This window comes from Glandiceps talaboti, chromosome 22, assembly GCF_964340395.1.
Source record: "Glandiceps talaboti chromosome 22, keGlaTala1.1, whole genome shotgun sequence".
NCBI lineage: Eukaryota > Metazoa > Hemichordata > Enteropneusta > Spengelidae > Glandiceps > Glandiceps talaboti.
Window position 1 is genome coordinate 17,299,379 of NC_135570.1, and position 23,044 is coordinate 17,322,422.

The 23,044-nt window shown below is 36.9% G+C and overlaps 1 protein-coding gene across 3 annotated transcripts in view; it reads left to right on the top strand.

Annotated features, from left to right (window-relative positions):
* LOC144452351 (protein transport protein Sec31A-like) overlaps positions 1-23,044 on the top strand; it is a 68,367-nt gene that overhangs the window by 38,509 nt on the left and 6,814 nt on the right. The window contains exons 13-21 of one of the 3 annotated variants that reach the window (XM_078143439.1): positions 6,556-6,734; positions 11,553-11,679; positions 14,188-14,336; positions 14,838-15,008; positions 15,560-15,736; positions 17,177-17,716; positions 18,633-18,776; positions 19,999-20,034; positions 22,424-22,543. In XM_078143439.1, coding sequence (XP_077999565.1) covers positions 6,556-6,734; positions 11,553-11,679; positions 14,188-14,336; positions 14,838-15,008; positions 15,560-15,736; positions 17,177-17,716; positions 18,633-18,776; positions 19,999-20,034; positions 22,424-22,543 — 1,643 coding nt within the window. Of the gene's footprint in view, positions 1-6,555; positions 6,735-11,552; positions 11,680-14,187; positions 14,337-14,837; positions 15,009-15,559; positions 15,737-17,176; positions 17,717-18,632; positions 18,864-19,998; positions 20,035-22,423; positions 22,544-23,044 lie in introns of all 3 variants that reach the window. The other 2 variants (XM_078143440.1, XM_078143438.1) reach the window with 2 other exon arrangements.

The following is a 23,044-nucleotide window of genomic DNA, read 5'->3' on the forward strand; positions in this document are numbered from 1 at the left end:
AGCATCCCTATCCCTAATGTTACTAACATAGCCTGTACTATAACATCCCTATCCCTAATGTTACTAACATACCCTGTACTAAAACATCCCTATCCCTAATGTTACTAACATAGCCTGTAGTAAAACATCCCTATCCCTAATGTTACTAACATAGCCTGTACTAAAACATCCCTATCCCTAATGTTACTAACATAGCCTGTACTAAAGCATCCCTATTCCTAATGTTACTAACATAGCCTGTACTAAAACATCCCTATCCCTAATGTTACTAACATAGCCTGTACTAAAACTTCCTTATTCCTAATGTTACTAACATAGCCTGTAGTAAAACATCCCTATCCCTAATGTTACTAACATAGCCTGTACTAAAACATCCCTATCCCTAATGTTACTAACATAGCCTGTACTAAAACATCCCCATCCCTAATGTTACTAACATAGCCTGTACTAAAACATCCCTATCCCTAATGTTACTAACATAGCCTGTACTAAAACATCCCTATCCCTAATGTTACTAACATAGCCTGTAGTAAAACATCCCTATCCCTAATGTTACTAACATAGCCTGTAGTAAAACATCCTTATCCCTAATGTTACTAACATAGCCTGTACTAAAACATCCCCATCCCTGATGTTACTAACATAGCCTGTACTAAAACATCCCCATCCCTGATGTTACTAACATAGCCTGTACTAAAACATCCCCATCCCTAATGTTACTAACATAGCCTGTACTAAAGCATCCCTATCCCTAATGTTACTAACATAGCCTGTAGTAAAACATCCCTATCCCTAATGTTGCTAACATAGCCTGTACTAAAACATCCCTATCCCTAATGTTACCAATTGTACTAAAACATCCCTATCCCTAATGTTACTAACATAGCCTGTACTAAAACATCCCCATCCCTAATGTTACTAACATAGCCTGTACTAAAACATCCCCATCCCTAATGTTACTAACATAGCTGTACTAAAGCATCCCTATCCCTAATGTTACTAACATAGCCTGTACTAAAACATCCCTATTCCTAATGTTACTAACATAGCCTGTACTAAAACATCCCTATCCCTAATGTTACTAACATAGCCTGTACTAAAACATCCCTATCCCTAATGTTAACATAGCCTGTAGTAAAACATCCCTATCCCTAATGTTACTAACATAGCCTGTACTAAAACATCCCTATCCCTAATGTTACTAACATAGCTGTACTAAAGCATCCCTATCCCTAATGTTACTAACATAGCTGTACTAAAGCATCCCTATCCCTAATGTTACTAACATAGCCTGTACTAAAACATCCCTATCCCTAATGTTACTAACATAGCCTGTAGTAAAACATCCCTATCCCTAATGTTACTAACATAGCCTGTACTAAAACATCCCTATCCCTAATGTTACTAACATAGCCTGTACTATAACATCCCTATCCCTAATGTTACTAACATACCCTGTACTAAAACATCCCTATCCCTAATGTTACTAACATAGCCTGTACTAAAACATCCCTATCCCTAATGTTACTAACATAGCCTGTACTAAAACATCCCTATTCCTAATGTTACTAACATAGCCTGTACTAAAACATCCCTATCCCTAATGTTACTAACATAGCCTGTACTAAAACATCCCTATCCCTAATGTTAACATAGCCTGTAGTAAAACATCCCTATCCCTAATGTTACTAACATAGCCTGTACTAAAACATCCCTATCCCTAATGTTACTAACATAGCTGTACTAAAGCATCCCTATCCCTAATGTTACTAACATAGCCTGTACTAAAACATCCCTATCCCTAATGTTACTAACATAGCCTGTACTAAAACATCCCCATCCCTAATGTTACTAACATAGCTGTACTAAAGCATCCCTATCCCTAATGTTACTAACATAGCCTGTACTAAAACATCCCCATCCCTAATGTTACTAACATAGCCTGTACTAAAACATCCCTATCCCTAATGTTACTAACATAGCCTGTACTAAAGCATCCCTATTCCTAATGTTACTAACATAGCCTGTACTAAAACATCCCTATCCCTAATGTTACTAACATAGCCTGTACTAAAACATCCCTATCCCTAATGTTAACATAGCCTGTACTAAAACATCCCTATCCCTAATGTTACTAACATAGCCTGTACTAAAACATCCCTATCCCTAATGTTACTAACATAGCCTGTAGTAAAACATCCCTATCCCTAATGTTACTAACATAGCCTGTACTAAAACATCCTTATCCCTAATGTTACTAACATAGCCTGTACTAAAACATCCTTATCCCTAATGTTACTAACATAGCCTGTACTAAAACATCCCTATCCCTAATGTTACTAACATAGCCTGTACTAAAACATCCCCATCCCCAATGTCACTAACATAGCCTGTACTAAAACATCCCTATCCCTAATGTTACTAACATAGCCTGTACTAAAACATCCCTATCCCTAATGTTACTAACATAGCCTGTACTAAAACATCCCTATCCCTAATGTTACTAACATAGCCTGTACTAAAACATCCTTATCCCTAATGTTACTAACATAGCCTGTACTAAAACATCCCTATCCCTAATGTTACTAACATAGCCTGTACTAAAACATCCCCATCCCTAATGTTACTAACATAGCCTGTACTAAAACATCCCTATCCCTAATGTTACTAACATAGCCTGTACTAAAACATCCCTATCCCTAATGTTACTAACATAGCCTGTAGTAAAACATCCCTATCCCTAATGTTACTAACATAGCCTGTAGTAAAACATCCCTATCCCTAATGTTACTAACATAGCCTGTACTAAAACATCCCTATCCCTAATGTTACTAACATAGCTGTACTAAAGCATCCCTATCCCTAATGTTACTAACATAGCTGTACTAAAGCATCCCTATCCCTAATGTTACTAACATAGCCTGTACTAAAACATCCCTATCCCTAATGTTACTAACATAGCCTGTACTAAAACATCCCCATCCCTAATGTTACTAACATAGCTGTACTAAAGCATCCCTATCCCTAATGTTACTAACATAGCCTGTACTAAAACATCCCCATCCCTAATGTTACTAACATAGCCTGTACTAAAACATCCCTATCCCTAATGTTACTAACATAGCCTGTACTAAAGCATCCCTATTCCTAATGTTACTAACATAGCCTGTACTAAAACATCCCTATCCCTAATGTTACTAACATAGCCTGTACTAAAACATCCCTATCCCTAATGTTAACATAGCCTGTACTAAAACATCCCTATCCCTACTGTTACTAACATAGCCTGTAGTAAAACATCCCTATCCCTAATGTTACTAACATAGCCTGTAGTAAAACATCCCTATCCCTAATGTTACTAACATAGCCTGTACTAAAACATCCTTATCCCTAATGTTACTAACATAGCCTGTACTAAAACATCCTTATCCCTAATGTTACTAACATAGCCTGTACTAAAACATCCCTATCCCTAATGTTACTAACATAGCCTGTACTAAAACATCCCCATCCCCAATGTCACTAACATAGCCTGTACTAAAACATCCCTATCCCTAATGTTACTAACATAGCCTGTACTAAAACATCCCTATCCCTAATGTTACTAACATAGCCTGTACTAAAACATCCCTATCCCTAATGTTACTAACATAGCCTGTACTAAAACATCCCTATCCCTAATGTTAACATAGCCTGTACTAAAACATCCTTATCCCTAATGTTACTAACATAGCCTGTACTAAAACATCCCTATCCCTAATGTTACTAACATAGCCTGTACTAAAACATCCCCATCCCCAATGTCACTAACATAGCCTGTACTAAAACATCCCTATCCCTAATGTTACTAACATAGCCTGTACTAAAACATCCCTATCCCTAATGTTACTAACATAGCCTGTACTAAAACATCCCTATCCCTAATGTTACTAACATAGCCTGTACTAAAACATCCCTATCCCTAATGTTAACATAGCCTGTACTAAAACATCCTTATCCCTAATGTTACTAACATAGCCTGTACTAAAACATCCCTATCCCTAATGTTACTAACATAGCCTGTACTAAAACATCCCCATCCCCAATGTCACTAACATAGCCTGTACTAAAACATCCCTATCCCTAATGTTACTAACATAGCCTGTACTAAAACATCCCTATCCCTAATGTTACTAACATAGCCTGTACTAAAACATCCCTATCCCTAATGTTACTAACATAGCCTGTACTAAAACATCCCTATCCCTAATGTTAACATAGCCTGTACTAAAACATCCCTATCCCTAATGTTAACATAGCCTGTACTAAAACATCCCTATCCCTAATGTTACTAACATAGCCTGTACTAAAACATCCCTATCCCTAATGTTACTAACATAGCCTGTACTAAAACATCCTTATTCCTAATGTTACTAACATAGCCTGTACTAAAACATCCTTATTCCTAATGTTACTAACATAGCCTGTACTAAAACATCCTTATCCCTAATGTTACTAACATAGCCTGTACTAAAACATCCCTATCCCTAATGTTACTAACATAGCCTGTACTAAAACATCCTTATTCCTAATGTTACTAACATAGCCTGTACTAAAACATCCCTATCCCAAATGTTACTAACATAGCCTGTAGTAAAACATCCCCATCCCTAATGTTACTAACATAGCCTGTACTAAAACATCCCTATCCCTAATGTTACTAACATAGCCTGTACTAAAACATCCCTATCCCTAATGTTACTAACATAGCCTGTACTAAAACATCCCTATCCCTAATGTTACTAACATAGCCTGTACTAAAACATCCCTATCCCTAATGTTAACATAGCCTGTACTAAAACATCCCTATCCCTAATGTTAACATAGCCTGTACTAAAACATCCCTATCCCTAATGTTACTAACATAGCCTGTACTAAAACATCCCTATCCCTAATGTTACTAACATAGCCTGTACTAAAACATCCTTATTCCTAATGTTACTAACATAGCCTGTACTAAAACATCCTTATTCCTAATGTTACTAACATAGCCTGTACTAAAACATCCTTATCCCTAATGTTACTAACATAGCCTGTACTAAAACATCCTTATTCCTAATGTTACTAACATAGCCTGTACTAAAACATCCTTATTCCTAATGTTACTAACATAGCCTGTAGTAAAACATCCCCATCCCTAATGTTACTAACATAGCCTGTACTAAAACATCCCTATCCCTAATGTTACTAACATAGCCTGTACTAAAACATCCCTATCCCTAATGTTACTAACATAGCCTGTACTAAAACATCCTTATTCCTAATGATACCAATTGTACTAAAACATCCCTATCCCTAATGCTACTTGACTCAACCAGTTCGTGTTTGTTAGTCTTGATGGTCTGCAGTCTTGTATCAATCAATCAATCAATCAATCAATCAATCAATCAATCAGTGAATTTATAAAGCGCCAGTTTCCACTACGATGTAGAGTTCAGAGACACTGAACAATGGCAGTGCATTCGATAGTCTTGCTGCTAGACGTTCGGGCTTTCTTTCGATGCTATAACTATAAGCGAACAAAGTTCGCATGTGAGGACCTGCCCGAACAGTCTAGCGAATGTCATTTTCAGACCGGACATTCCATTGAGAATGAGATTACATTGAGTGGTGGGTTGGGCCATCTAATGATCTATGCATATATATACTTTAATATATTCAATAACCTATGACCTCGGGGAATCTCTGCATGCAAGTGTTGACAAACACATTTACGTCATTACTATGGCTTATCGGTTTATGGTAATTGTGAGTTTGATGAGTGTGTAGACGTTGTCATTCACACATTTCAGTTAACGCATTGGTGGTTATTTATACAAGCCCCTCCTAAAGATGAATATGCATGAAAATTTAGCTATTGTCCTCTGTTTGTGCTTGTCGCTAATACGGTTCTCTGATTGGCTGTTATTTATATCCTGATGACATTCGCTAGACCTCTCATGTTCCATCCTCGATAGCGTTGTTTGGCTGTGTGTCGTATTTTATCGGAAGAACATCCGAGGGCTAGCTGATAGACTATGCATTCGATAGATGGGGTGCAGCACATGAGAATGCACATCTTCCATACGACAACAGTTTGTACTTGGGTTCGTGCAATAAACATTTCACACTTGTCCTGGGAGTTTGCTTCAAGTCAATGAATTAGGTCAGATATGTAGGTTGGCGATAGTCCATTCAGAGATTTGTAAGTGAGCAATAACAGCTTATATTTGATTCTATCCTGCACTGGTAGCCAGTGGAGCTCTCCCCTATTTAAACGGTGAACACCCTGTGTTATCTTGCAACAGGGTTGGATAGGCAACTGGACACCTATAGCTAGCATGGATCAGCATATGGATAAACATTTTTAAAAACTGTACAGTTGTTCTACAATGCCATTGATGCTATTTTTATCTATGATGGTCTGTTTACTTTCATAAATGACAACAGTTTGTCTTTTAGTTAGTTTGCTACTAAGTTCCCATGGAAGCAAATTTGATGGTTATGGTTACCTATGTTTCTATATTTAATTTCCAGACACCGATGGTCTCATCAGTCAGTCCCTTTTAGCTGGTAACTTTGAAGCCGCTGTAGAAGTATGTTTAAAGGCAGACAGGTTAGCTGATGCTGTGGTTTTAGCCATTGCTGGAGGTACACATTTACTAGCCAAGACACAGAGGAAATACTTTGAGAAAATGAAATCACCAACATCAAGGGTAAGTTTGAAAAAGGACTTTGGCTTGACAACGTTATGTAATGCTGTTTAGTATAATGTGCAAAATTATTACAAGGTGAAATTACATCATCATAACATGACAGATGATTGCCCTCAGGCCTTGAAATTAATTTTTTGAGCACAACTGAACTGATAAGGTTCATTAGTGCTATAGTAATAATAAAGTGTCTGTCTGTCTGTCTGTCTGTCTGTCTGTCTGTCTGTCTGTCTGTCTGTCTGTCTGTCTGTCTGTCTGTCTGTGTGGATGGATGTCTGTGTGTGTGTGTGGATGTGTGTAAACAACTTAAAGTAAAAAAACACTAGACCAATTGCCCTGATATTTGGTGGGTGCATTTCCATGGGTGTCTAGTTGGGAAATTGTTCAAATCAAAATTATCTTTCCACCGGTGCAGAATTTTGGTAAAAAATGTGATTTTTGGTTAAAAAAGTGGGCAGATTGGTTTGAAATTTGGTGGGAACATTCTTAAGGGTGTTTAGATTAAGAATTGTTCATGACATGATGATCCCATCAGTGATATGCAAATCAGGCTAAAAATGTGTCGTTTTGGTCAAAAGTCTTTAATTCCAAAAGTACTGAACGGATAGGGCTGAAATTTAATGGTAATGCATCTAGGGATGTATGGATGAAGAAATATTAATCATCAGTGCTATGCAAATTAGGTGTAAAAAATATGAATTTGATCAAAAATTGTATCTCAAAAAGTACTTGGTCATCGAGACTAAAACTTGGTGAGATGTTTCTAGAAGTGTTATTCTGCAGATTTTCTTCAAAATATTTTGACACAATTGACCCAAGCAACCATGACCATACCCTTAGCAACATTGAAATGGCAGTATATTTTGGTTAAATAACAACATCTGGGAGGCAAGTGAGTAAACATTCAGAAAAATGTATGCAAATATCCCTAGCAACTATGACCACGCCCATAGCAACAGCCAAACGGTCATGTATTTCACAAAGATGACAATATGGAACTTGCAATCCAGACTGAGCATGCTCAGATGCAAAGGACTATGGGATTATCTGCGGTTATGGTAATATCTTATCTGGAGTAACCGATGAAATAAACCTCCCACATTGGTCAAGCTAAATATGAGTTGATCATTCGTGGTTATAAACAATGTAACAATATTGTTTACAATACTAATTGATAAGTATTTATTTCCCATGATGTAACATTCAACATGGTGGGTTTGCAAGTTCCCTATTGAACAAATATTCAAAAAATGTATGTAAATTTACCTAGCAACAAGACCATGCCCATAGCAACAGCCAAATGATCACATATATTGCAGAGTAACAACAGGGATTAATAGACAATTGAATAAACATTCTAAACATGTATGTAAATTTGCTTAGCACATAATCACATATATTGCAAAGATAACAGGAATTCATACACAAGTGAACAAAAACATTCAAAAATGTATGCAAATATATCTAGCAACATGACCACACCCATAGCAACAGCCAAATGATCGCATATATCGCAAAGATAGCAACATGGCTGGATAGGCAACTGGATTCAGCAAATGAATACCTATTGTTAGCATGGACTAGCATATGGATAAACAATTTTAAAAAACTGTACAGTTGTGCTACTGTATTTTTGAGGAATGCAATGTGCCTTTTAACAATTTTTGAAGTATAATTTTGAAAATGATGGAAACATTCTGAGTTAACATTGCAGCAAAATCTACCAGTCCAGTCTGGTCCAGCCTGAAGATTTAGCTGCCCTAGGCTGCTGGGCCTGCGTTAATTTCGAGCCCTGGCCCTCTAGTGGTTCATTTGAAATTGAATGTTTTACTTTGTCTAAAGTTCATGAATTGTATTCATTTAACATTTTTTGGATTATGAAATTTAAAGTTGGAAGCTCGACAAAAAGTCACAATACAGACACTAGTAGTTTATATCTATGTAACTTTACTGTAAGAAAAATATTGAATTGGGAAAGCAACATGGCCATAGCATAATACTATACAAGTAGGTAAAATTTATAAAATATTTTCACCGTCAGGCATACAAACAAAAAGCACAGAGTTAGCGTTCATCAATATTAATATACATGTAGATATTATAGCTTTTACAAATCTGGTTGTACATGCGTGATGCTTTTAGAATGACTCGCCAGAAATTAGTGAATTGCAATACTGCACTTCTTGCTAACATTAATTCTCTGAACTTCATGTGCGATATAATACACTGATGTAGCTAGATTGATGTAGGCTTGATGTTTCACTCGTGGGACATTATGTTTTTGAGACAGAATTAGAAATATTTCAACTCTAGACTAACAATAACAGAGACACAATAAACACAGCAGGATCCTTTGCCCAATCACATTGAACACTGATAAGCATTGCTATTCTTTCATAGTGCAGTAAAAACAGGTTTGTAATCATCATAATGAAAACATTACACATGGACTTGATGATTTTAATTGCTTCAGTTGTTTTATTTTCCAACTGATAATCAACTTGACTACTTCTGGATCCCCACTAAGTACAGCACCTATGCAATTGTTTGTTTTGCATTAGAAATTGTCTGAGGGTATGTATTAAATGTCATGTGACATGAGTGAAACACCAAGCTTACATCATATTAACTGTAAATGTCATGTTACATGAGTGAAACACCAAGCCTACATCATTTTAACTGTAAATGTCATGTTACATGAGTGAAATGCCAAGCTTACATCATTTTAACTAAATGTCATGTGACATGAGTGAAACACCAAGCTTACATCATTTTAACTGTAAATGTCATGTGACATGAGTGAAATGCCAAGTTTACATCATATTAACTAAATGTCATGTGACACGAGTGAAATGCCAAGCTTACATCATTTTAACTGTAAATGTCATGTGACATGAGTGAAATGCCAAGCTTACATCATTAGTCCCCGCGGACGAAGTCCGGAACGGGGACTTATAGATTGGGTTCCGTCTGTCCGTCCGTGCGTCCGTGCGTCCGTGTGTCCGTCCGTCCGTCCGTCCGCAGCTGTTTCTTGGAGATGCCTGGACCGATTTTTTTCAAACTTGGTACAGGGGCAACATACTATGGCATACATATGCACGTCAATTTGTTTTATGATACGATCCAATATGGCCGCCTAGCAACCATTTTGTTTGCGGATTTTCCCTGTCTAAAGCCATAACTCAGACATGCTTTAACAGATCTCATTCAAAGTTGGTATTAGGACAGTGTTCTATGACATACATGTGCAAATTCATTGTTGTCATGATACGATCCAATATGGCCGCCTAGCAGCCATTTTGTTTGTGAATTTTCATGTCCAAAGCCATAACTCAGACATGCTTGAACAGATCTCATTCAAAGTTGGTATTAGGACAGTGTTCTATGACATACATGTGCATATCAATTTTCATTGTGATACGATCCAATATGGCTGCCTGGTAGCCATTTTGTTTGTGAATTTTCATGTCCAAAGCCATAACTCAGACATGCTTGAACAGATCTCAATCAAAGTTGGTATTAGGACAGTGTTCTATGACATACATGTGTATATCCATTTTCGTCGTGATATGATCCAATATGGCTGCCTGCCAGCCATTTTGTTTGTGAATTTTCCATGTCCAAAGCCATAACTCAGACATGCTTAAACAGATCTCATTCAAAGTTGGTATTAGGACAGTGTTCTATGACATACATGTGCATATCCATTTTCGTTGTGATACGATCCAATATGGCTGCCTGGCAGCCATTTTGTTTGCGAATTTTCATGTCCAAAGCCATAACTCGGACATGCTTGAACAGATCTCATTTAAAGTTGGTATTAGGACAGTGTTCTATGACATACATGTGCATATCCATTTTCGTCGTGATACAATCCAATGTTTTTGTTTGTGAATTTTCCATGTCCAAAGCCATAACTCAGACTCCATTTTCATTATGATATGATCCCCCATACCCAACCAATCCTTTATTGTTGGAGGCATATTCCATGTCCAACAAGCACACACAACATATCTAAGTCTGTTTGTTTTAGGTTCACAAATGTTGTTGCGTGATCAGAGTAGTGATAATTCCTTAAAACCCAATTATAGCGGGGACTATGTCATTATCAATGACTTGTTTTAGCTGTAAAGTATGACAGTCTGTAAAATGTGAAAGGTTCTAGGAGTTAGATTTATAAATCTTGTCAAAAACAAATTCCTTAAGAAGTAGCTGGTTCTTTTTGCCAGCCTTTATATATATATATAACTCGGTGAGTATCAATCTGCTAAGACAGTGCTCTATACCACAGTGGCAGAGCGTAATAGTACCCCACAATGGAAGTTACACAGTTACACAGTACATTTCTTCCAAGCATAAAAAATAGGCTATATATATATATATGTTACCAGCCTCTGCCTACGAGACCAACCCAAATGAGAGTCTGGTAAAACGAGAGTTCAACTCGCCTGCACAGGAAGTAGCCTCTGGAGCAGTGCATCATGGGGAGTACTTCACATCCAACATTGCAGGCTGAATGATTTGGGTACCTTTGCTACAGATAATCACTTCCCAAGCAACTGATAATAATAATAACAAACAGGCCTCGTAAGCCTATTTTTTATGCTTGGAAGAAATGTAGTGTGTAACTTCCATTGTGGGGTACTAGTTGGAATGTGGCTTTCCCAGACTCTTATTAGGGGTGGTCTCATAGGCAGAACCTCCAGCTGTGAGAGTCTGGGTAACCAAGACTATATATAGTGAAATGCAGTAAAAGGTTTATGTGACTGATATTTGTTATAACAGATGTTGACTGCAAACCTTAAAACTTTTCTTTTTCAGTTGATCTCTGCAATTGTAACTAAAGATTGGTCAGATATTGTGAATTGTTGTGAGCTAGATAACTGGTCAGAAGCACTGGCAGCATTGATGACTTATGCTAAAGCAGAAGAATTTGGTACTTTATGTGGTAAGTCTTGTGTCTAGCAAATTGTACAGCATTAGAATGTGCAGTATGATTGAACACTGTATTCTCCACAGTGCGGTATCCAGGTATTTCAATCAAAGGTATGTTACATGTAGTCCCCTAAATATCTCAAAGATACATTAGTCCCCTAAATATCTCAAAGATACATTAGTCCCCTAAATATCTCAAAGATGTATTAGTCCCCTAAATATCTCAAAGATGTATTAGTCCCCTAAATATCTCAAAGATGTATTAGTCCCCAAAATATCTCAAAGATGTATTAGTCCCCTAAATATCTCAAAGATGTATTAGTCCCCTAAATATCTCAAAGATACATTAGTCCCCTAAATATCTCAAAGATGTATTAGTCCCCTAAATATCTCAAAGATGTATTAGTCCCCTATATCTCAAAGATACAAGTATTAAAATCATAAATTAGTCATGCCAGATATAGGAACAATGTTCTGTAGAGATTGTTGCAAAGAATAATAACAAAATGTAGATACCATGTGTCATTGAGTTTCACTTCAACTGGATTTCTTTTCACTGCTTTCACATTGGCCATACACAAACATATAGGGATCAACCTGAATGTAATGTTGAAGCAATGAATGGTTGAGAAGTACACAGCTATTTAGTCCCTGTCAGACGAAGTCCCGGACGGGGACTTATGGATTGGGTTCCGTCTGTCCATCCGTCCGTCTGTCCGTCCGCAGCCGTTTCTTGGAGATGCCTGGACCGATTTTGTTCAAACTTGGTACAGGGGCAACATACAATGGCATACATATGCACGTCAATTTGTTTCATGATGCGATCCAATATGGCCGCCTAGCAGCCATTTTGTTTGCAAATTTTCCCTGTCTAAAGCCATAACTCAAACATGCTTGAACAGATCTCATTCAGAGTTGGTACTAAGACAGTGTTCTATGACATACATGTGCATATTCGTTGTTGTTGTGATACGATCCAATATGGCCGCCTGGCAGCCATTTTGTTTGCGATTTTTCTATGTCCAAAGCCATAACTCAGACATGCTTGAACAGATCTCATTCAAAGTTGGCTTTAGGACAGTGTTCTATGACATACATGTGCATATTCATTGTTGTAGGGATACGATCCAATATGGCCACCTGGCAGCCATTTTGTTTGCGATTTTTCTATGTCCAAAGCCATAACTTAGACATGCTTGAACAGATCACATTCAAAGTTGGTATTAGGACAGTGTTCTATGACATAAATGTGCATATTCATTGTCGTTGTAATACGATACAATATGGCCACCTGGCAGCCATTTTGTTTGCGATTTTTCTATGTCCAAAGCCATAACTCAGACATGCTTGAACAGATCACATTCAAAGTTGGTATTAGGACAGTGTTCTATGACATACATGTGCATATCCATTTTCGTTGTGATACAATCCCCCATACCCGACCAATCCTTTATTGTTGTAGGCATGTTCCATGTCCAACAAGCAAACACAACATATCTAAGTCTGTTTGATTTAGGTTCACAAGTGTTGTTGCGTGATCAGAGTAGTGATAATTCCTTAAAACCCAATCATAGCGGGGACTATGTCATTCTCAATGTCTTGTTTTGAAATACATCGCTTGTGGTTGTGTCGATGTGAACCCGTACTCGCCATGTGACACGGTGGTGTTATATTTGCCTAAGTCTAGAAACGAATACGACGTGAATAGTAATACATGTAGTTTGACTGCTTTCAGAGATGACACCATGGGTTTTGGAAATAGAACAAGTTTAATCAATCATAAAACAGCCTTCACCGAATTTTGAAAAACAAAACGTGGAAGGAAAATCATTTGACGAGATCGTGTGTACATAATACATCGACGCCGTACTTCTGAACTTATGCTAAACTCGGAGTGTGGGCGATACTTCTGCGGGCACCTGATTCTGTCAGAAGCACATGCTCACGATGACAAAAATTGTCATCCATCAAACGTTTTTTTCTTCTTCTTTAAATTTATAACAATTGACAAAAATGCCGACACTCAACGTTTTACAAATACTAAAACATCTTTACGGCAGACTCTCACACTCCCCGTGTGTGTTACTCAGGAAGTTGTCGTAGAGGGCGCATCAGACTCCCCAGCAAAATGTCAATTACTCTTAGTTGGTCAAAGTTTGTGGCTGTGTTACTGCTTATTGGCAGTATGCCCTTTGCTTGTTCCGACTCCAGTGCGTCTAAATAAAAATGTATGAGTGGATTTACATAGATTTATTGATAAATTCACCTGCCGTCCTAGCCCACACAAACACCTTAATATTCACGGGATTTTTACCAAAACCTAATCAAGTCTTGCCATTACCCTACGGAATACGTCTTCAAAATTTCGTTTAAATTGAGCAAGCCATTATGTAGAAAGCGATGACACAGACAGACAGACAGACAGACAGACACACACACAGACTTCCACCCATAAGAAAGAAAAAAATGTACTCTTTAATAATTGACAAATAACACATTTTATTATTTTCATGTCTTGTAGATGCTCTTGGAAAACGTCTTGAAAGTGAGAGAGATGGTGCAATGAGTGCCAATGCCTGTTTGTGTTATATTAGTTCTGGTAATGTTGATAATTTAGTGTCATGTTGGACTAAGTTATCAGCCAATAACAGTTCACCACAAACACTACAGGTAAGGGGGGCTTTCAAAACTGTCATGTATATTTATATTATTTTGACCCATTCACATCTATTTGTTCAGGAAATACAGTGAAATATCTGTGTAATCTCTCTATCACTCTATTCACCTCTTAAAGATTTCTTTTTCACACCCCACTTGTTTTGTACACACCTCACTGTATGAATCAGTCAGGGTTTACTACAACTACATAATCAACCCAGCAGACAGTCCACATATGTATTGGAGAGCCAGAAAGACTCCAGCAAAAACCTAACTATATTTTGTGTCCTATAAAATGTAAAGCTTGTTTAAAATAATGACCACACTATGGAAAGTATAGAACACCTAGTATTTAAAATTACCAGTCATGTATTCAGTCTGTAAGGTACGCCATTACGGGGCGCCCTCAAACATCAGGCAAGGCTGTCGAGGGCAAAACGTCACGACGTATCTTACAGTCTATCATGTGTTCAGTACACTTTGAATAGTTTGTCTATGCCATTACTTGTTAAGGACCTGATTGAAAAAGTGATGATTTTGAAACGAGCTGTAGAACAGAGAAAAGGCCGTGGCAGTGAAGGAACCAGTGGAGTTTTAGCCAACAAACTTAGTCAGTATGCCAAGCTACTTGCTGCACAAGGAAGTCTTGGTACTGCCATGCAGTACTTGGGACAATCTCAAGAGGTAGGATTATTACAAGATTGTGTAGTTGTGACTATCTCGTGTCAATGTTAATATTGTGAAAGCCAAATCCATAGTATCTGTCAATAAGTATTCAAGACTAATATTGGAATCCTGTTATTTGGATTACTACTGTCTTGTCAGTGAAGCCATAAGGATTATGTAGAATCAGTCTTTTTGTTCAGGACCAACATTTTCTTTAGTTCTGCATTCTAGACAACTGTTTATTACACCCAAAATTTAATCCCAATCTGACCATGGCCTTTACATGTAAAGACAACATGTGTGCCAACAATTGTGAAGTATTCTTCCAAGGTTTCAATCCACACCAAGAGAAATGTGAATGATGGAAAATGTTTCGTTGCTGATTGCAGTTGGCATGACAGTTTGGCACTTTTACTATTCATTAATTGATTCTGAATACCTTTGTATCCCAAAAGTGCAAAAGTAGGGTGTACCAAACATGTGTATTATTTATTTAAGACACTTATCTTTTAGCTGTAGAAATGTCTTCCTAGTTGTAACTTATGATGTGTATATTTGAATGTTTACAGCAAACAATATTAGAATTACAAGATCGTCTGTACTGGGCACAAGGTAACAGTGCAGCAGGTCAGCAGGTACCACCATTCCCATTCAACAAAATACATGTCAGATCAGAACCTGTACCTGAACCAGTACAAAATGTACAACAACAACAACAACAACAACAACAACAAAAATATGAACAGGTAAGTTACAGAAATGATCGTTTGTGGTGACTTGTGATCACAGTTATAGATACAGAACATTAAGATAGCATGCATGACTTGTGATCACAGTTATAGATACAGAACATTAAGATAGCATGCATGACTTGTGATCACAGTTATAGATACAGAACATTAAGATAGTATGCATGACTTGTGATCACAGTTATAGATACAGAACATTAAGATAGTATGCATGACTTGTGATCACAGTTATAGATACAGAACATTAAGATAGTATGCATGACTTGTGATCACAGTTATAGATACAGAACATTAAGATAGTATGCATGACTTGTGATCACAGTTATAGATATAGAACATTAAGATAGTATGCATGACTTGTGATCACAGTTATAGATACAGAACATTAAGATAGTATGCATGACTTGTGATCACAGTTATAGATACAGAACATTAAGATAGTATGCATGACTTGTGATCACAGTTATAGATATAGAACATTAAGATAGTATGCATGACTTGTGATCACAGTTATAGATACAGAACATTAAGATAGTATGCATGACTTGAGATCACAGTTATAGATACAGAACATTAAGATAGTATGCATGACTTGTGATCACAGTTATAGATACAGAACATTAAGATAGCATGCATGACTTGTGATCACAGTTATAGATACAGAACATTAAGATAGTATGCATGACTTGTGATCACAGTTATAGATACAGAACATTAAGATAGCATGCATGACTTGTGATCACAGTTATAGATACAGAACATTAAGATAGCATGCATGACTTGTGATCACAGTTATAGATACAGAACATTAAGATAGTATGCATGACTTGTGATCACAGTTATAGATACAGAACATTAAGATAGCATGCATGACTTGTAATCACAGTTATAGATACAGAACATTAAGATAGTATGCATGACTTGTGATCACAGTTATAGATACAGAACATTAAGATAGTATGCATGACTTGTGATCACAGTTATAGATACAGAACATTAAGATAGCATGCATGACTTGTCATCACAGTTATATGTTGTGTTAATCACCCAGTGATCACAGTTATATGTTGTGTTAATCACCCAGGGAATTTGACTTTTGTGTATCCCTAACTTCCTTAATGTTGATAAAGAATCAATCTCAGATGTTTGGGTTATCCAATAGTAAAACTGCTTAGGTAGTGACAGTGACAATATTTTATCAAAAAAGGTGTAAATGTGGTTGTAATGTCCAATTTGATTGGTTGATATGCCAGAACTAGTTACAATGTAGTTCAAAGACATATATTGATTGGTTTATGACTGCTAATTATATGTCTAATTGACATTGTAATCCCATTTTAGAAATAAATTTAAGGAGTGAATGGCCAAGGTGTATTATCTGATGTAGTATGATTTGAATTCATGACTGATTGAATAGTGTTTTGTTTTATTTTACAGAGTGTTGGAGTTAATTCATTCCAAACAACCACTGTTTCAAGTAGTCAATATTATGCCTCACAAGTTATGTCTCAGGCACAGCAAAAATCACAACAACAATTTGCTTATCAAGATCAGATTGCTAACCAGCCTGGTGGGGCCTATGATAGCACTCCACCTACAACTGCTGAATCAGGTTCTCCAAACATTTACTCAAAACAGGGTGGCTTTGGTGGCAAGTACCCAACATACCCACAAAGTACTCAAGTGCAGAGTTATAGCTATAGTTCTCAACCCAATTACAGTCAAGCACAACCAGGCTTTCCATCATATGGACCAACACCAAGTAGTATGTTTTCTAGCACACCGAGTAGTTACAGTACCAGTACAGCGCCCTCTACCAGTCAACCTTACATGACCCCAGATCAAACTGGATACAGCCAAACAGCAGGACCCACCCCAGGGGCACCCAGTGTATCATCACAACAGCCTACTATGCCCCCTGCATCAGAAGTGGCACCAGGATGGAATGATACTCCATACATCAGATCTAGTAAAAAGGTAAAAGTTCCAGTGTTCTCCTTAGCATAGCGCAAGCATGTTGATACCGCCATGCTTGGAACGCTGGCTGCCATGCTTGGAACTCAGGCTGTCATGCTTGAAGTTTGTTGACTATGTGTTGTCTTGAGCTTGTGCAAAGCAACCATCCTATAATTTACATAGTACATAAACTGCCAATCACAACATAACAAGCGGTCGTTGACACTTAACAAGTTGATAATTATTGTTTACAACAACACTAGCATTTCACACATTTGTAGTCTTTCAATACACATGGTGGATTTGGCAGTGTCTAAGAGAGATATCCACTCTTTACCTAATAATACAAATTCAATGGTGTGAACACTGATCTTATCAAACTGAGAACACTGAGTCTGGATACATTTATTTGATTATTGAGTCTTTTGTCTGTATCTTGTATGGCAGACAGAATGGCTACACAAGATTTAGGTCACATGATATACAAAATATGGCATGAAAGCTGATGTGATTTGCTGCTGTATAATTCAAATGTCAAGTACTAAAGGGAACAGTTACATGTCATTCTATTTTACGACTTAAAAAAAAAAAAGCTGATTGACTGCCGTATTTGTTATAATAATCCATGCTGTTTACCTAATACAGACTCCATTCAAATGATTATACCCATGTTATCTAAGGAAACCGTTAATTTTTAGAACTTGACCTTTAACCTTGACTGTCATCTTCAAGGTCAAACAGCCAACACTTCTCTGTGCAGTCATATATTATCATAGTAAATTCAGTTTCCCTTTAACATTGAAATAGTTAGCTAAAGTCGATCAAAACCTTACAAGAGGCATTCAATTTATATCCAGTTTTGTTGACAATCTGGATTTGAGAAAACACCCACAATTTAGTGTGTTAATACTTTCTCTTTGCATTTTTCTTTTGCTAGAAGGCTACACCGAAACAGCCATATGTTGCCCCAGAGCCAATCACTGCCCCACTATTTGGTGTACCCCAAGAGGAAATGCCATCACCACTAGGTGTGAATCAAGATGCACCAGGTGCACCAACAGCATATGCACAGACTTCTCAGGTATATAGTCCTGTACCTGCTTACCAGGAGCATACTCCGTCAACTATACTTCCCCCGTCTGAACTTACACATCCAATCAATACACAGGTAACACTTAACACTATAGGGAGAAACACAGCAAAAGCACAGGAAAGAATGGTATCCATGACAACAACACAGAGTAAAGGCAGCGATAACAACAATGCAAGCATGTGTGGTTACCATGACAACAGTTACCATGTGGCACAAAGCATAATTATTTTGTATAACTGTTTATAGCTTATACCTGTGTTTGTATAATTATGCATTTATGTTGTGTTTGCTTACTATGATTTTAAAGAGACAAAAAAGCCAACAGGCCTTCCAACTCTTACCTATCCTTGAGTCAGGAAGGTGTGATAGCCACGTAAATGCAAATACTCCCTAGAATTCATCTTGAGACTGTTGTGTCCTGACTGACTAAGGATTGTTATGAAAGTTCTCCTGAAAACTTTCCCAAGGTTTTTATTTGTAAGCACATGTGACTGACTCTCTAGTATTTTCTCTTTTACCTATTTTCTCTCTTTTGTCCTTGGGTCACTTTCTACATTAAATATGCCCCTAAAAGTAAATAAAAAATAACTTTGAACTCCTGGTCTAATTATATTGCTTGCCAAACCAAGTCTTGCTTGTCAACAATTATTAATACTAACCCTTCTTTCCTTTGCTTTTGCTCACTGTTTCTCTTACTCAATATTTAGTATTTCCTATATTTCTTTACATTAAAATGAAATTCACATGACCCATGAAAGGAATACCCAAAACTGTGATTTTCAAGATAAACTCAATTGATAAGACCACTGTATATAAACAATTACACTCATTGGAAAGTTGAATTCAGACAATCAACACCAAGTGTGGTATCTGATAACAGGAGATCGTAAAATAGATGTCTTGTGTTCAATCTCAGTCTAAGGTTCAATCCATTGTATTGCAAGATTGTCTATAAAAATAGTGTTTCTAGTATGGTCAACTTCACTGCGTCTAGATATCGGCATGTTGTATTTTACAACCTCCTGTTATCAGATACTACACTTGGTGTTGATTGTTTGAATTGAATTTTCCAAAGAGTGTAATTGTTTATATACAGGGGTCTTATCAATTGAGTTTATCTTGAAAATCACAGTTGTGTCTATTCCTTTCATGCTGGTTAGTTGGATTTCATTGTAACAATTATCTTGTTTGTGTTTGTCAACATTTGCAGCAAGTACCTGTGTATCCTTCAATACAAACAAGTATGGTCAGTACAAGTTGATACTCTAGTACATCTTATTTGAGTTGGTACATAGCACATATAAACTGCAATACAATGCACTATCTTATTTTTATTCACTGAGAGATTTAAATTATTTAAGAATGATTTGGTATTCTTGCATGAGTTTTACCTCATTTCTTGCATGCAGCAAATAGGGGCTTTCTCCGTAGGCAAGACTTATGGGCTCCACCTTTCGATTTTTGACAACAATTTATTCCCATTGCTTTATATATAAAAAAATATGAGTAAACTAAGGGGCCTTGTTACTACAAGTTTGAGAGGGGTAGTGACAATATTCCATTTGAATGGAAAAATGTTGGGAATAATATAATTATACATGTACAAGTTTCTGTCATGAAAAAATAGAAGACAACATTTTTAGCGCAACTGAACTGATAAGGTTCAGTAGTGCTACAGGTATGGCAAAGTATATCTGTCTGTCTGTATGTCTGTCTGTGTATGTGGAGGTGTGTGTGTGTAAACAACTTACAGTCAAATACCACTGGATCGATTGCCATGATATTTGGTTGGTATATTACCTGGGAAATTGTTCAAATCAAATGATCTTACCATCGGTGTGTGATTTGGGTAAAAAAATGTGATTTTTGGTCAAAAAATGTAAACTCCACAACTACTCGGCAGATCAATCTGAAATTTGGTGGGAACATTCTTAGGGGTGTTGAGATTAAGAAGTATTAATTACATGATGATCCCATTAGAGATATTCAAATTAGGGCTAACATTTGTGTTTTTGGTTCAAAAGCTGTAATTCCAAAACTACTGAGTAGATTAGATAGAAATTTGGTGGGAGCATTGTTAGGAGTGTTTAGATTAAGAAGTGTTCATGACATGATCCCATCAGCAGTATGCAAATTAGGTGTAATCTCAATTTTGGTCAAAAACATATCTTGAAACTGCATGGGGGTTGAAGCTTGGTGGGGATGTTTTCTGGAGGTATTATTCTGTAGTTATTGTTGAAAGTATTTCAACACAATTGGCCCTAGCAACCATGACCATGCCCTTAGCAACAGTGAAATGACAATGCATATTACAGAAATAACGGATAGTTAGGTATTAAAGCGACCAAAGGTTTTTAGTTTATGCAAATATGCCTAGCAACAGGACCATGCCCATAGCAACATCTAAATGATGGTTTATATTGCAAAGATGAAAAATGGAAAGGGTAGGCAAGTCAATAAAGAGTCCAAAAATGTATGCAAATATCCCTAGCAACAAGACCATGTCCATAGCAACATCTAAATGATGGTTTATATTGCAAAGATGAAAAATGGAAAGGGTAGGCAAGTCAATAAAGAGTCCAAAAATGTATGCAAATATCCCTAGCAACAAGACCATGTCCATAGCAACAGCCAAATACAGTTGTGCTACAATGCCATTGGTGCTATTTTTTCAGGTACTATAGCAATATATTTTTGTTTTGAGATCCCCAAATATTTCATTTTATTCTTGGGAGAACACTGGTAGAATATCCTATAAAGTATGTAGTGTAGTTCCATTTTGTAAGAATATGGTGGTGTTGAAATTAAGCAGTTTAGGTTTCTTTACGTAATAATTGCATTGGTACAATCTTCAACTCAGAGGGCATGCTATAATAGTGTAATCATTCTACTGTTCATTGTGACCACTTTGCTACTTTCATTCAAACATAGATCCTATGTGTGACCACTTTGCTACTTTCATTCAAACATAGAGTCAAAGGTGTAGGGTCTATGATTCAAATAGTTGATTCAGTAATATCTATATCATTCCTCTTTCAAATAATATAATCTATGCAAACATGTCAGTCCTACTAACATTCCAGATGTTTGGATTTGACTCTGAACTATAACAGAGCATGGTGTGTGTGTGTGTGTGTGTGTACGTGTGTGTGTGTGTGTGTGTGTGTGTGTGTGTGCGTGTGTGCGCATTGAAAGGTACTGATAACAAAGCAACTCTGATCTCTCCATATTATTCTAGATTCTAAATGTTACCTGTCTTCTCAATGTAACTGTATTTACGTATAGATTGCATATAAATAAAATGTGAACTGCACCTTGCTTCTACTTTATTCAAGAAAACTTCAACCAATTCTCAGTTAAAATCAGTTGTCACCATACAATTCTTTGAAATAGAGGTCAAAATGTTATCAAACTTAAGTACTTACACGCCTGATATGAAATGATTTTGGTACACAGTGAAATCACTTTACATGTGTTAGTCGTTGTAGAACCTGTGTGGCTCACCGTGAAATCACTTTACATGAGTGTTAGGGGTTGTAGAACTGATGTAGAATCCAGAGCTGTTATACAATATTTACAGAGAGAAATCTAACAACTTTTTATAATTGTTATTTCTTTTTGTCTTGTGTTCGTAGCCAAGTCAACCACAACCAGATCCTCCTAAAGAGAAAGCACCAATCCCATCAGAACATCAGATATTATGCAGTACTTTTGATGGTTTGACACAAAGATGTGCCTCAGCTGCTAGTAATCCAGTAAGTGTCAACTATTTATTCATACATATATTCAAAACAGCCCCCCCCCCCTCCCTATTTTGCTAATGTTTATTAAACTTGGCAGAGATATGCTAATGTATTGGACACAGCATGCTAATGAACTCCAGAAAGTATGCATTGGATATATGATACGCGTGTCAGACTAACGGAAAACGTGTCAGACTAACAGAAAACATGTCAGACTAACGGAAAACGTGTCAGACTAACAGAAAACATGTCAGACTAACAGAAAACATGTCAGACTAACGGAAAACATGTCAGACTAACAGAAAACGTGTCAGACTAACAGAAAACATGTCAGACTAACTGAAAACGTGTCAGACTAACAGAAAACATGTCAGACTAACGGAAAACGTGTCAGACTAACGGAAAACGTGTCAGACTAACGGAAAACGTGTCAGACTAACGGAAAACGTGTCAGACTAACGGAAAACATGTCAGACTAACGGAAAACACGTCAGACTAACGGAAAATGTGTCA